The sequence below is a fragment of the Suncus etruscus genome, chromosome 4 (assembly GCF_024139225.1).
Source record: "Suncus etruscus isolate mSunEtr1 chromosome 4, mSunEtr1.pri.cur, whole genome shotgun sequence".
Lineage (NCBI taxonomy): Eukaryota > Metazoa > Chordata > Mammalia > Eulipotyphla > Soricidae > Suncus > Suncus etruscus.
The window spans coordinates 148,149,164-148,165,232 of NC_064851.1; the positions used below are offsets into that span (position 1 = coordinate 148,149,164).

Genomic DNA, 16,069 nt, shown 5'->3' on the forward strand with positions numbered 1-16,069 from the left:
TGTCTCCGGGTGCCATACTATATTATATTTTTCTTATATCCATCAGATGAGTGAAATTATTCTATATATTCTTCTGCCCCATTTCATTCAGCATAATAGTCTCTATGTCCATCTGGGTATAGGAAAATTTTATGACTTCCTTTTTACTTTAGCTACATAGCATTCCATTGTTGGGTATCAATGATATTGTTCTGTAGTTCTCTTTTAATATGGTGTCTCTGCTTTTGGTATCAGGATGATGTTAGCTTCATAAAATCTTTTTGAGAATATTTCTGCTTCTTCAATATTCTGGAAGAGCCTTATAAGTATTGGCAATAGGTCCTCTTTAAAGATTCAAAAGAATTTGTTAGTGATTCCATCTTGGCTTTTGTTTTTGGTCAGAAGTTTGAGTACCATTTTGATTTGCTCAATGGTGATCGGCCTAATAATTTTTATTTTTAGAAGGAACTCAAAGGATTAACACCAAGCTAGAAAACCAAAATGTGTTCTATTATAAATCTAAAAAATTTTGGAGGCATTTTGGTTACTAATTAAAAATAGGAAAATAATACCTCAAGGCATTACATTATCTATTTACCATCTAAACTATGAATCTATTACAAAAATAATTAAAAGATATTTAAAATGAACATATCATAAGAAAATATAATAATACATTTATAAAAGTTTAATAGTTATAATAAAGAAAATACCACATATTGTCAAGAGAAAATATAGCTTAAAAAGATCCTTTGAATTGTAAAGGAAAATAAACTAAGGTTATAAAAAAGATAATCAGTTATGGTTAAAAAACTATATTTAAATGTTTCATAAGAATAATGAATATTAAACTCCATTTTCAAGAGAGTAGTCTATATCCAGATTTTTTCTCTGGTTAATTTTATAAAATAATCAAGGAATCAAAATAATTTGCAGAAAATTTTAGAAATATCATATACTGGTAATGAAATCTATTAAAATACTGTAGAACTATAAAAAATGCCATTGCTTATAGCTAATGATAGTGTCTAGGATGCATGTCTGTCATATTTCTAACTTGGACTTGATTCCAGGCTCCATACCCTAAGGTAATTAGTAAGACTGTGGTAGATCTGGTTTTCCTATCAACACAAGGCCCAAGCAGCAATGTGTATTCTGGCCTTTGCATTAAACTACCAACCATGTTGTTTGAGAAATGAATAGTGTGGGCCTTGGGATTCTTGAGGATCCCTTATTAAGCACCTAAAATAAAATAATAAAATTAAGTTCCTATATAATTTTTTACTTTGCTATAATTTTAGAACATTTTAATAGTTAAAATTACATTAATGTACAAAATTACTACATATCACAACCACCAATCTGGTCATAATCCTAAATCCTTTTTCTCTTTTAGTTTTTTCTTTCTCCTCCCTCCCAACCCTCAATATTTGGTAATTGGTTCTAATTTCCAATACAAAAATCTTGTCATTTTTCAATTGAACTACTTCCTTATTTTGACTCTATGACAGATCATCTGGTATTTTTTTCTCTCTAACATGTTTTGATTCGCATAACACTTTTTCAATTCCATCTTTATTGCAGCAAATTGCATTTATTGTATCTTTACATTTAGCTACAAATTATTCCATAGCTCTTTGATCCATTCATGTGTAGATGAGGTTTTGGATAGTTTTCAGATGTAGGGTATTGTTCTAACTTTAAAAATCATTATTTATGGGGGAAGCTGCTGAACTCTGCTGGAATTCGAATGCCAGCACCCCTATCTGCCTGTCTTCTGTGCTGTGCTGCATTCTCGGCCTGATTTCATCCTGTGTGTGGCTCATCTGTGGACGGCTAGCCTTCCCTGGAGCCTTCCCTGGAGGTGAGTTTACACGACCAGTAAGGGAGGAGCCAGAGGAGCACGGCCACTCTGCTTCCCTACGTGGCAGCGCACATCATTTAGCCAATGAATACAACCACAACATGTAGAAAAACCTACAATACAAGTGTGACAATGGGAAAACAATGCAGGCCAGTGCCAGACATAGAGAACGAAGATGGCAACTCTGATGACCTGAACATGGTGAACCAACTAGTTAGTCTCTCAGATAAGGAGTTTAGAGTTGCAATGTGGAAGATATTCACAGAACTCAAAGAAAGTATAGAAGAGAACACTAATAAGAATCAAGAGAATATGAAGATATAACTTAGAAAACTCCAAAATGAAATTTCAGGTCAAATAACAGGTCTGAAAAACTCAGTAGATAAATTGAAGAAAAAATAGATGAGTTTTCCCAAAAATTAACAGCAGCTGAGGATAGAATTAGTACACTGGAAGATGCGATGAATAACAACTTCATACAGCAGAAGAGATTGGAAAAAAGCCTTAAAGCAAATGATCAAACAATGGACAAATTATGCAAAGAATGGGAACAGATGAAAATAGAAGTCTATGATAAGCTCAACAGAAATAACTTAAGAATCATTGGAGTCCCAGAGACCCAGGAAGAAAATCTCCAGGAAGAATCAATGGTCAAGACATCATTAAAGAGAAACTACCAGAGCTAAAAAATACATGCGATCAAATCCACATGCCCGAACAATAAACACCCTAGAATAGCTAAGGCAATCATTGGGAAAAAGAATATGGAGAAATTACTTTTGGTTTCACTCATCTATGGGCTTTAAGAAAAATAAAAGACATTTTTAACAGTATCTCAGAGACAAGAGAGATGAGGGCTGGTAGGTGTAGCTCAGGACATGAAATTTTCTTATACATGGATGTACATGGAATCTATTATGCTGAGTGAAATAAGTCAGAGAAAGAGAGAGAAAGAAATGCAGAATGATCTCAGTTATCTATGGGTTTTAAGAAAAAATGAAAGACATTCTTGAAATAATAATTTTCAGACACAAAAGAGAAAAGAGCTGGAAGTTCCAGCTCACCTCATGAAGTTCACCACAAACAGGGATTAGTTTAGTTAGAGAAATAACTACATTTCGAACTATCCTACTGAGAATGTACGAAGGAAATAGAAAGCCTGTCTAGAGTACAGGTGGGGTTTGGGTGGGGAGCAGGGAGACTTTAGACACTGGCGATCGAAATGTTGCACTGTTGAATTGACGGGTGGTGTTCTTTACATGACTGAAACCCAAACAACAATTATGTATGTAATCAAGGTGTTTAAATAAAAATATATTAAAAATCATTATTTATTAATGCATTTATCATTTATTTAGTTTTTGAGTCATACCCATATCTGAGACTCAGTTTTTTCACTGTCATGAGTTCATACCTTTAATATAATAGTACAATATCTTCATTGCTGGAGCTTTGTAATATAGCTTATTTTGAGTGGAGGAGGTCTTGCCCTTGACTGTTTTCCAGGATCATTCAAAGAACTCCATATATTGTGCCAATAATCAAACTAAGAGCATTACTTTTCTATTATTATTATTATTATTATTATTATTATTATTATTATTGTTTTGGTTTTTGGGCCACACCTAGCGGTGCTCAAGGGTTACTCCTAGCTGTATGCTCAGAAATAGCTCCTGGCAGGCACGGGGGACCATATGGGACACCGGGATTCGAACCAACCACCTTTGTTCCTGGATCGGCTGCTTGCAAGGCAAACACCACTGTGCTATCTCTCCGGACCCTGTATTATTTTTAAGCACTTTTTAGTACTGTTTAAATACAAATATTGATTTATGTAATTATAAATTTTAACATGATACCTTCCTTTCTGTTTTGTATTTTTTTGTTTGTTTTTTTGGGTCACACCTGGCAGAGCTCAGAAATGCTCTACGCTCAGAAATCACTCCTGGGGCTCAGGGGACCATATGGGCTGCCAGATTCAAACCACTGTCCTTCTGCATGCACTGCAAATGCCCTATCTCCATGCTATCTCTTCAGCTCCTCTCATTCTTTTCCCTCAGGATTGCTTTGGCTATTTGGGAAAAGTTGTGATTCCAGAAATTTACTGATATTTTTCCTATTTGTCTGGAAACAAATGCCATTGCAATTTGATTGATATTGCATTTAATTTATATATTATATTAGAATGATAATTTTAAACAGTTAATTTCCAGTGCATGAACATGACTTATTTTTCAATTTTTGTTCTATTTAATATCAGAGTGTTTAAAATTTGTGATGTGTATTTGCTTTTAGTTACATTTATTTCTATTATATGTGTACGTTTTTATTTTGTCATCAAATGGAATTTAAAAATTATTTCTTCTAGTTCATTAAAATAAGTTAATATAAAAATATAGCAGGCATTCTTTACCCTGGCTTCATAGCCTGCCAGTTTACTATAATGGTGTGTAATTTCAAGTAGTTTTCTGGCTGAATATCTATGATGAAGCTAAGTTGAGTTTTCTTTTTCCTTTTGTATCAGTTAATTAGGGAGCTATTGTTAGACATTTTTAAAAAAGTTATTGAAAAGTACTTGTACAATCAATGTAGATGACATGAGTTCTGGAATCCCAATTTTCATTATTTACTTGTGATTTCTGGATCTTTCCTCACATGAAATTAATTTGGTCATCAGGGTAATATGCTCAGTTGAGTTTATCTGATGCTGCCTAATTATTTTTCTTTTCTTTTATTTTTTTGGTTTTTGGGTCACACCTGGCAGTGCTCAGGGATCTCTCCTGGCTCGACACTCAGAAATCACTTCTGGTGAGAGACAAATTCTGGAAGAAGCTTCTTCAGCTGGAGGCAAGATGGGAAGATGATAGAAAGAGGTTTGAGATTCCCCTAGGGCCCTTCCACATGGGCGCTCGGAGACCTCCAAGCCCGCCAGTCTGCGTGCCTCTCCCCAGAGTGACTGCAGTGCCCTGAAGCCACTCCACCTGGAGCATAGGGACCCCCGCACCCGTGACCCCCAGTCCCCACGCCGGTGCCCAGGGTGAGTGCAATCCCCTAGGGCCCTTTCACGTGGGTGCTCAAAGACCTCCGTGCCCGCCAGTCTGTGTGCCTCTCCCCAGAGAGAGTGCAGTGCTCTGATGCACTCCACCTGGGGCATAGGGACCCCTGCACCCGCGACCCCCACGCAGGTGCCCAGGGTGAGTGCATTCCCCTGGGGCCTTTCCACATGGGCACTCGGAAACCTCCGTGCATGCCAGCCTGTGTGCACAGAGACCCCATCACCCGCCACCTCACTTTTCGGGCCCCAGAGTTCACCCCACCCAACCAGAGCTTAGACAGAGGAGGGCAGTTCCCTAGTACTTAGCAGGCCAGAATCACCTGCGCCACTGGGACAGGCTGGGACCAATAGACTGGGTGAGCTTGGGCCTGCCACCTGGACCTCTGGGTAACCTAGAGCAACCTAGCCCCCTGAGTCCCAGAGTGGACCTGAGACCCCCCCACACAAGGGCTGAGGGCAGCTACCAGGTGGGCTTGATTGGGGGAATTTCTTCTGCAGAAACTGGAGGGAGCGGAGCTTCATTGACTCCCAGAAAGGGGAGGGAACAGAGAGCTAGGCTCAACAGTGCCCACAACCAGTATGGTCAGGAGCAGAACTGCACCGGCTGACAGGAATAAAGAGAAGGAAATTGAGCAGACCCACTGAAGGAAGGCTGACTTCCAGGTAGTAGAGGAGGGGAGAAAGATCTAGGCTCAACAGTGCCCTCCACCATTGTGGCCAGAAGAGGACCCTCACTAGCTGCCAACAAAAGGGCAAAGCAACGAATCAGGCCACATAAAGAGTACAGGAGGAGCCAAACCTCAGCAAGCCCTCTAGAACCACCCTCAGGGAGGGGACCCATTCCCACACCACAGGGGATCAAAACAGGCGAAACTTAGAAGGCACAGCACTCTAAAGCACACCAATAAATACAAAGAAATATGGGTAAATCAAGGAGAATCCCAATAGCTGGAGATAGGAAGACAAAGCCTAGCAAGTTTCCAAGTCCACCAAAATGCACAGATCCATGCAAAGAAGACCTAAAAGCAGCCATGAGGAAGGAAATGCAAGAATTAATAAAAGAAATGAAAGAAACCCTAGCTACCGAGTATAAGAAATCTATGGATGAATGAATCAGCCAAATTAAAGAAGAAATGTTAAAGAACATGAGAGATTCTATACAAAAAGAAGTGAAGGAATTAAAAGACAAAGTAACAAGCTTACAAGCAGAAACATAGAGTTGGAGAAACACATTGAAGAACTCAAAGGAAAACTGCAAACAATAAATGATCAAGAAACCAACAAAGAAATAAAAGGAAAAACACTGGAAGGAAAAGTCCAATATCTAATGAACAAGGACAAAAGAAACAATCTAAGAATTGTGGGTATACCAGAAGGAGAGGAAATAGGGAAAGGGGAAGAACAAGTAGTCAGAGAGATAATAGCAGAGAACTTCCCCACCCTCTGGAAAAAAACTTCAATGCTAATACAGGAATTAAAAGAGTCCCTAATAAAATAGACCCTAATAAACCAACAACAAGGCATATAGTAATCCAATTGGCAAAAAACAAAGAGAAAGAGGAACTCCTTAAAGCAATAAGGGAGAAAAAATAACTCAAGTACAAAGGTAGGGACAATAGATTCAAACCAGATTGCCCATTTGAAATAATTCAAGCAAGAAGACAGTGGAATGACATATTTAAATGACTGAATGAAAGAAATTTCCAATCTAGGGTCCAATACCCAGAAAAACTCTCATTCATATGGGAGGACAGACTAAAAACATTCTCAAACAAGAACAAAATTGACCTATTTGTGCAAACAAAACCAATCCTAAACGACCTACTCAGAGACAAATTACACAATCCAAACTCCCAATTGTAACAAAAACCACCCTGTACAACACAACTGCACAACAATCCGCTCTCTTAATAAATTCCCTAAATGTTAACGGACTAAACTAATTAAAAGACACATAGTAGAGAACTGGATTAGGAAAAATAAACCGGACTTCTGCTGTCTGCAAGAAACACATCTACAGCTACAGGATAAGCACAGGCTTAGAATAAAAGGATGGAAAGTAATTATTCAGGCCAATGGAAAAAAAAACAGCAGGGACAGCCATTCTTATATCAGACCAAATTGCATTCAACCTCAAGAAAGTGATCAGAGACAAAGAGGGTCACTACTTACTAATCAGGGGAACATTAGATCAAGAAACACTAATCCTGGTCAATATCTATGTACCTAATGTAGAATCAGCAAAATATGTGAGAAAACTGCTCACAAACCTGGAGAAACACATGAAGGGAAATATGATAATAGTAGGGGACCTCAATACTCCACTATCACCACTGGACAGATCCACCAAACAGAAAAATAGCAAAGAAATAAGAGCTCTAAATGAAAAATTAGAAGACTTAGGGCTAATAGAACTATTTAGAGCCCTCCATCCCCAGAAAGCAGAATACACATTCTTCTCAAACCCACATGGAATCTTCTCCAGAATAGACCATGTCTTAGGATACAAAGCCAACGTATATAAGACCACAAAGGTAAGGATCATTAGAAGTTCCCTTTCAGATCACTATGCAACAGAGGTCAAAATTGACGTCAAGAAGAAGCAATGGAGAAAAACTAATACCTGGAAATTAAACAACATACTGCTCAACAACAGCTGGATCAAAGAACAACTCAAGGAAGATATAAAGAGATTCCTTGAGACAAATGATAATGAAGAGAGAACATGTCAAAATTTGTGGGACACAGCAAAAGCAGTAATTAGGGGGAAACTCATAGCAATAGAGGCCTATGTCAAGAAACAGGAAAATAACAAAATCAACAGTTTAAAAGATCACCTCAAAGAATTGGAACAACAGCAACAGAGAAATCCAACCACAACCAGAAGGCAAGAAATAATAAAAACCAGAGCAGAAATAAACAACATAGAAACTAAGAAAACAATACAAAAAATCATTGAGACCAGGAGTTGGTTTTTCGAAAAAATAAACAAGATAGACAAAACGCTGGCAAAACTCACCAAAAAAAAAAAAAAAGAGGGAAAGCACCCAAATCAGTAGGATCACAAATGAAAGGGGAGAGATTACAACAAAACCTCAAGAAATACAACATATCATGAGATCATATTGTGAACAACGATACTGAGCTAGGCTAGAGAACCCAGTAGAAATCGACAGATTCTTGGAAAAATACCCTCTTCCAAGACTGGAAAAGGAAGAACTAGAAAGCCTAAACAGACCTATCACCTCAGAGGAAATTGAAGATGTAATTAAAAAACTCCCTAAGAAAAGCCCAGGCCCTTATGAATTTACAGGTGAATTCTATCAAATATTCCAAGAAGACTTACTATCACGTTTCCATAGGCTCTTCCAAACCATAGAAAAAAACGGGAATCCTCCCCAACTCCTTTTATGAGGCTAATATCACACTCATTCCCAAAGATGGCAAAGACACCATCAAGAAAGAAAACTACAGACCAATCTCACTAATGAACATAGATGCAAAGATACTCAACAAAATCTTAGCACACCGAATCCAGCACTTCATCAAAAAGATCATACATCATGACCAAGTGGGATTTATACCAGGAATGAAAGGTTGGTTCAACATATGCAAATCAATCAACATTATACATCACATCAACAACATGAAAGACAAAAACCACATGATCATATCAATCAATGCAGAGAAGGCGTTTGACAAAATCCAACACACTTTCATGTTAAAGACACTCAGCAAAATAGGGTTAGAAGGAACCTTCCTCAAGATAGTTACAGCTATCTATGAAAAGCCTACAGCCAACATTATTCTTAATGGCAAGAAACTAGAAGCATTCCCACTAAGATCAGGAACTAGGCAAGGCTGTCCACTCTCTCCACTCTTATTCAAAATAACCTTAGAAGTCCTAGCAATAGCAATCCGACAAGAGAAGGGAATCAAAGGAATTCAAATTGGGAAAGAGGAACACAAGCTATCTCTATTTGCAGATGATATGATGATATACATAGAAAACCATAAAGAGTCCACAGTAAAATTCCTAGAAACAATTAACCAATACAGCAAAGTGGCTCGATACAAAGTCAATACACAAAAGGCAGTAGTGTTTCTATATACAAACAATGAAGTTGAGGAGAGAGAGATTAAAAATACAATTCCATTTAAGATAGTATCAAAAATATCAGATACCTAGGAATCAACCTTACAAGAGAAGTGAAAGACCTATACCAGGGAAACTTCAAAAACACTTCAGAAAGAAATTGAAGATGATCTAAAGAAATGGAAGAACATCCCATGCTCATGGATAGGTAGAATTAACATAGTGAAAATGACTATCCTACCCAAACTACTATATAGATTTAATGCAATCCCTATCTAAATCCAGACACCATTCTTTAAAGAAATAGAACAATCACAAAATTCATCTGGAAGCACAAAAGACCCAGGATAGCCAAACACATACTGAAAAACAAGAAGCTGGGTGGAATCTCCCTACCTAACTTAAAACTATACTATAAAGCAATAGTAATCAAAACAGCATGGTACTGGAACAGAGACAGGACCTCAGACCAGTGGGTCAGAACAGAATTCCTAGACATAAACCCCCAGATATACAGCCAACTAATATTTGATAAAAGAGGCAAGAACCTGAAATGGAACAAAGAAAGCCTATTCAACAAATGGTGTTGGTACAACTGGAAAACCACATGTATGAAAGTGAAAATCGACCCATACCTCACTCCTTATACAAAAGTCAACTCAAAATTTATCAAAGACCTTAAAATCAGACCAGAATCTATAAAGTATATGAAGAATAAAATAGGCAGAACACTCGAAGACCTATATATCAAAAAGGTCTTCGAGAATGGAGCACCAATGGCAAGATCTTTAGCATCAAACATAAACAAATGGGACTACATCAAACTAAAAAGCTTCTGCAAGGCAAAAGAAACCCTATTTAAAGCAATAAGACAGTTAACAGAATGGGAAAAAATCTTTTCACTAGACATATCAGATAAAGGGCTGATATCTAGAACATACAAAGCACTCAGAAAGCTGAGCCCCCGAAAATCAAATAAAGCCATAGAAAAATGGGGAGATGAAATGAATAGACACTTTTTTGAGGAAGACAGGATGGCCAATAAACACATGAAAACATGGTCACCTTCACTCATCATCAGAGAGATCCAAATCAAGACAACATTGAGATACCACCTTACACCAGTGAGGATGGCTCACATCAAAAATACTGAGAACAATCTTTGTTTGCAGGGATGCGGTATGAAGGGAACTCTCATCCACTGCTGGTGGGAATGCCCCCTACTCCAACACATATGGAGAACTATCTGGAGAGTGCTCAAAGAACTCAGAATTGAGCTGCCATTTGACCCAGCAAATGCTCTCCTAGGTATATACCCCCACGTTGGAAGGACATTCATTCCAAAATACATGTGCATCCCACTATTTATCACAGCACTCAGTATAATAGCCAAGTCTTGGAACCAACCTCGATGTCCAACAACAGATAAATGGATCATTAAGATGTGGTATCTATACACAATGGAATATTACATGGCAGTCAGAAACGATATAATCACAGACTTTGCAGCAACATGGATGGACCTAGAACATGTTATGTTAAATGAAGTAAGTCAGAAGACAAAATATAAACACAGAATGGTAGCACTATTCTGAAGGATCTAGAACATATATCTCAAACACAACTAATACTTAACAATCAAATAACAGGGTCTAACAGGGTAGAAATTCCAAACACTGTAATAGTCAGCATATACTTGGGAGCAGTGCCCAAAATACATGAAAAAGGAACAATGCAAACTCTCGACTACACATTATACCACAAAGAAAACAGCAACACCAGAAACAGCAGCATAGAGAGAATGGGTATGTAATTAGCCTTCTACAACAAAGGCCCACAATAATCCCTTAGATATCATATACATGAACACAGGTAAAGAATACCATGGGAAATCACTGACTGTAATGGAAATATCCCATAACACTATGTTTTAATGCCTTTATCTTACTATATTTAGAATAACCTCTCAGCTTTTCTGTCCACAGGCGTTCTTGGATACAAAGGGCAGACAAACTAAGATGGCAGCTTGGGATACCACACTAGATACCATACCTAGCTTGCACTATGAGATGGCCACGAGAAAACTCTTTACCATACACTTTATCTCTAGGTTATACCTTCTTTTAGGAATTGAAGCACGTGACCAGTCAGACAACCGATGCAGTAACTGCGATGTACAGACATAAACTACAGGCTCTATTCGTCAAACACATTCAAGCAAACTAGCATTCCCTTGCTATTCTCTCCTCTTTTCTCACTACTGTCTTTTTTATTTTTTTCTTTTTCTTTTCTATTCTTCTCTTTACTTTTTTCCTTTCTCTTCTCCCTTTCTTTCTAATGTATTTTCTCTTTTCTCCCTTCCTACCCCTTCCATGTACCTTCCCCTTTCTCCCCTCTGGAAACCCAACTATCCTCTCACCCCTCAATCCCATCCAGACCTCCCACCATATTAAAACTCTTCACCCTCAGTCCTTAATCTATTAGGCATCAAGATTGACCTCCTACCCCAACGAACCAGTACCCAGCACCCAAGTGAAGGGACACCCAGTCAAACCTGCACCTCGTCTCCTGCAAGAAAAGGCAGCCAACTCCCCTGTGGACTCATGCTGTGCGGCCCTCCCTATCAACTCCCCCTAACGTGGACTGTTACTTGAAACCGGACTTAGTCCCAAAAGCAGCCCAATGCAAGAATTCTTCCAGGACCTCCCTGCCGCAAACCTTTTGCCAATCTGAAGAAGGTCAGGGGGTGTGATGGAAAGGTGCCTGGGAACCCACACCCCACAAGAAAAACCCAAAAGACAATGGGAAAACCTATACTTCCAATATAAGCATAAGACCTGTATTACACCACTTCTTTACCTGCTTTTCCCCAAATGTAAGGTAGTCTTTTGTATCACTTTGGTCCTTTAAATACTTCTTTATTTCATTTTTTAATTTTTTTTAAAAAAATGTCCTACATATACATATGTGAGCACATATATTTTTATTCCTTTTTTTTTTTAAATATTTTTCGGGTATGTGACCTGATTTTGTTTTCCCCTCTGTCCACCCTCAAATGCACCAACAATATAATGTAGCACCATTTCTCCCTGCAAAGGCACACTAAAAAAAGGGGAAATCTTACATATAAAAAAGAGTTCTTATCTACTAGAGATAGGAATTCATAGTTGTTTACAATACAGGTATATCTCCTACCTCGAAAATATGTCATGTAGAATCAACTTAGACCTCAGGTGATTAGATACCATCTGTCCAGCCTTGAACCCTGGATCCCAGACATAGAAACAGCACAGTTCTCCACGACAGCTGCAGGAAACAAATCCTATCTGGGACAGCCTTAATACTGCTAGAACACCAACAAGTGCCAGCTCTAATATGATATCCTGACAATGAGGAAAATGGGAACAACTTGACCTAAGAGCAGGTTATCCTACCTTACCAGCTAACAATAAGACAAAATCAGAAGACATGTTACCCTTTGGTAGGTCCAAAAGCCAAGATCGCGATTTACAGATGACTGGCTGCTAGAACCATGATCAGACTTTATACATCTTGGGATCAATTAAAAAAGCCCTAGTCTAGGGCTTGAACTACGACCTGCACAATAACCATGATCCCCAGTTCCAAAGGTCTAGCAAAAACAATTGTAACGGAATGTGGATTATGGAAGCACAAAGAAAGACGCTACCCTAGGTGCTATCCTAGGTACAATGCAAAGACCAACCACAGAAGATGGATTAAAATGACACTGAGGGAACAGAACTTCTAGAACCACAAAGACTGACTTCATCATAAGTCCCACCCTGGATCTGTGCAGATAATGAGATCTCTAGATACAGAGGTCTGATTTTATCACCCAGGACAGAACAGAAGTCTTCCAAACACCACAAAAGCACCACCGGGAGAGTAAATGATCCTGAACAGAGTCTATAGTTAATCCCATGACAATATACTCCAAGGATGGAGAAACCCCATATCTCTTAGGCTAAGTGAATTCCTTTTCGAATGACCCTAATATTTACTGTGCCAGGGCAGGAGGGAAAAAACAAAAAGGAAACAGCACAAAACATTGTCTATTTTTATATATTATTTTTTATCTTCATTTATTATGATGATTATTATTATTATTTACCTATCTATTTTTGGTCAATTTCTTTGTTTGGGTGTGGTTATTGAAGCTGTTGTCCTCAGTTATACCTATTTTTTCTTTTCTTTTCTTTTCTTTCTTTATGTGCTATGCCATGTTTCTTATCTCAAGACCATGGCGTTTTGTTTTTGTTTTTGTTTTTGCCTTTTTTTTTGTGGTGCTTATCGTTATTGTTGGAGTCCTCACTGGATATTTGACACTTCTTTTTGTACTGGTGGAGTGTTTCATCCTCTTTTTCTCCTTCATCTCTCAAATCGATGATGAGAGCCTCTAGAAGGATTCCGCCCACTTTCGGAGTATTAGACTTTTACCCCAGTTTATTACTTTTCTCTTCTTCAAACAAAACCACACAACTTGAACTAGCTAGTCCTGCCTCCCAATTAGAGGGGGAAATAAGGGAGGCACCAAGACCAAACAGGTGCAAGACTACTATGTAGTAGGATAGGTACATAGGGGAACACATATTCTAGCAGCCCTGGGGGTGAGGGAAGAGGATATGGGAGATAGGACAAAAACGGAGGTGTAGGGAGGACAATTTGGTGATGGAAATCCCCCTGATTTTATGTAAATATTTACCTAAAATATTTTTGTCAACAATATGTAATCCACTATGATCAAAATAAAAATTATATTAAAAAAAAAGAAATCACTTTTGGCAGGCTCAGGGATTTTGGCATGCCGGGATTCGAACTTTCGTTCTTCTCCATGCAAGGAAAATGCACTACCTCCACGCTATCTCTCTGGCCCTGATGCTGCCTAATTATGACTAAAATATTTTAAGTCAGTCACATGTTCAGTTTTACTAATCTAATGTAGAGCTACATTTAAAGTAAATATAGTTAGTTTTTGCACTTCAAGTATCCAGTTGATAATTCTTTTTTTTTTTTTTTTTGGTTTTTGGGCCACACCCGGCGGTGCTCAGAGGTTACTCCTGGCCATCTGCTCAGAAATAGCTCCTGGCAGGCACGGGGGACCATATGGGACACCGGGATTCGAACCAACCACCTTTGGTCCTGGATCGGCTGCTTGCAAGGCAAACGCCGCTGTGCTATCTCTCCGGGCCCAGTTGATAATTCTTAAAGATTTTGCAAGTAATCTAGTCTACCAAGAATATATTTAAAAAATTAATGGTGGCCATAAGTTTTTCTACATATATTATTTGGCTCTAATGAAATTAAAATTTTATAGTGATGATAATGCCTGGGAGTAGGATGAATGCCTGGCATAACGTGACTTGAGTTCATTCCTGCTGCCACATGGTTATTCTAGCATCACCAGTAACATCAATAATCTTCAACAACTCTGGAATTCCCCCAGCACCTCTAGGTAACCCAGATTTCCCCAGCCCAATGGAGATGAGCATATTGCAGTCTTTGGATGAACAGTTGACTGAATTGACTGAGAATCAGGTGGGGTTCCAGGGCTTGCTGAGCACATCTAAGCATCTAAGGCCCTATCAGATCACCAGTCCAAGAAAAAAAAGAGTCTTTGAGGCATGAATAAGGATACTAAAAACGTTCTAGTGACAAAAGGAAAGCAAAATGGTATCTCTGAAACTGACTACTAAAATCTGCATCTGGTATCAAGACCAGAATATGAAAGAATAAAATAAAAGAGCATACAGACATAAACCTTCTAATTATTCTTATACAGGGATTATAAAATTGTGCTTTGCTTATCTAATATTTAATAAGCTTGGTGAAATTAGACTATATATTGACAAAGTCATAAACTTATATAAGACTCGAATTTTAACAGCTTGAAAATCTTAAAATTATTCTTAATATAACCATTTATTTAATAAATATAAAAGCATCTTACATTGCCTCTGGGTTCATTATGCAGACTGTCCCTGAGCAGTGGCATTTATTAATGTCATCATATGATATTCCCATATTAAGACTCAGTAATTGAGCTAAAACAACTGCAAGTGATTCAAGACTTAGGGATTTTGGATGCTGGAAGAAAGAATACACGTTTACAAATTTTAGGAGATAAATTAATTTACCCAGAAAATAATGTCAATTTTGCAAATTGTCACATGTTAAAATTAAAATGTTATTTGTTAGCTATAAATACCACTTATATTGACCTAATGATATTTAACAATATAAGAAACAGTACAATGTTGAAAGTGCTTGCTGTCTATGCAACTGGCCCAATTTGGGACCTTACGGAGTAATTCTGAGCACAAGAAAGAAGTTAGACATGGACATTGCTGAAAGTGACACAGAAATAACAACCATAACATAAAATAAAATAAAAGTATGTATAGCTAATTATTACATTTCAAACATAAATATATATTTTTGCTGGTAATGGGTGAAGAAAATAAAAGCTCTAGTGACATTTCTGTAGATAGTGATATTTATATCATAAACACATATACATTCTTTTTTTTTTCCTTTTTTTTTTTTTTGGTTTTTGGGCCACACCCAGCGGTGCTCAGGGGTTACTCCTGGCTGTCTGCTCAGAAATAGCTCCTGGCAGGCACAGGGGACCATATGGGACACCAGGATTCGAACCAACCACCTTCGGTCCTGGATTGGCTGCTTGCAAGGCAAACACTGCTGTCCTATCTCTCCGGGCCCACATATACATTCATAGATTGTCACAGTAACAAGTTAAATTTGTCTATAGTTTAATTTTAGTGATTACATTAACATTGATATTCCTTATACTTATAACTTGGTACTTTGATTTATATTGTAGTGTTATTTGATTACTGACATTTCAAGTTACTAATTTTTATTATATAAGTCAATTGCCTTTTTATATTTTAAATTACACTTTATCACATTTTATTGTAAAAATCATGGGAAGTTTAAGATTTCAAGATTTAAACTTTATTTTAAATGTTTTTATTCATTCATTTATTTTTGTGTGACTATATTTTGTTTATGAATTACTTAATCTAAGCTTTCCTTC

The 16,069-nt window shown here is 37.7% G+C and overlaps 1 protein-coding gene across 1 annotated transcript in view; it reads right to left on the reverse strand.

Moving 5' to 3' along the window:
- Positions 1-16,069, reverse strand: part of LOC126007255 (disintegrin and metalloproteinase domain-containing protein 2-like) — an 81,280-nt gene that overhangs the window by 18,735 nt on the left and 46,476 nt on the right. The window contains exon 13 of the mRNA XM_049772712.1: positions 14,963-15,099. Within this exon, the coding sequence (XP_049628669.1) occupies positions 14,963-15,099 (137 nt within the window). The remainder of the gene's footprint in view (positions 1-14,962; positions 15,100-16,069) is intronic.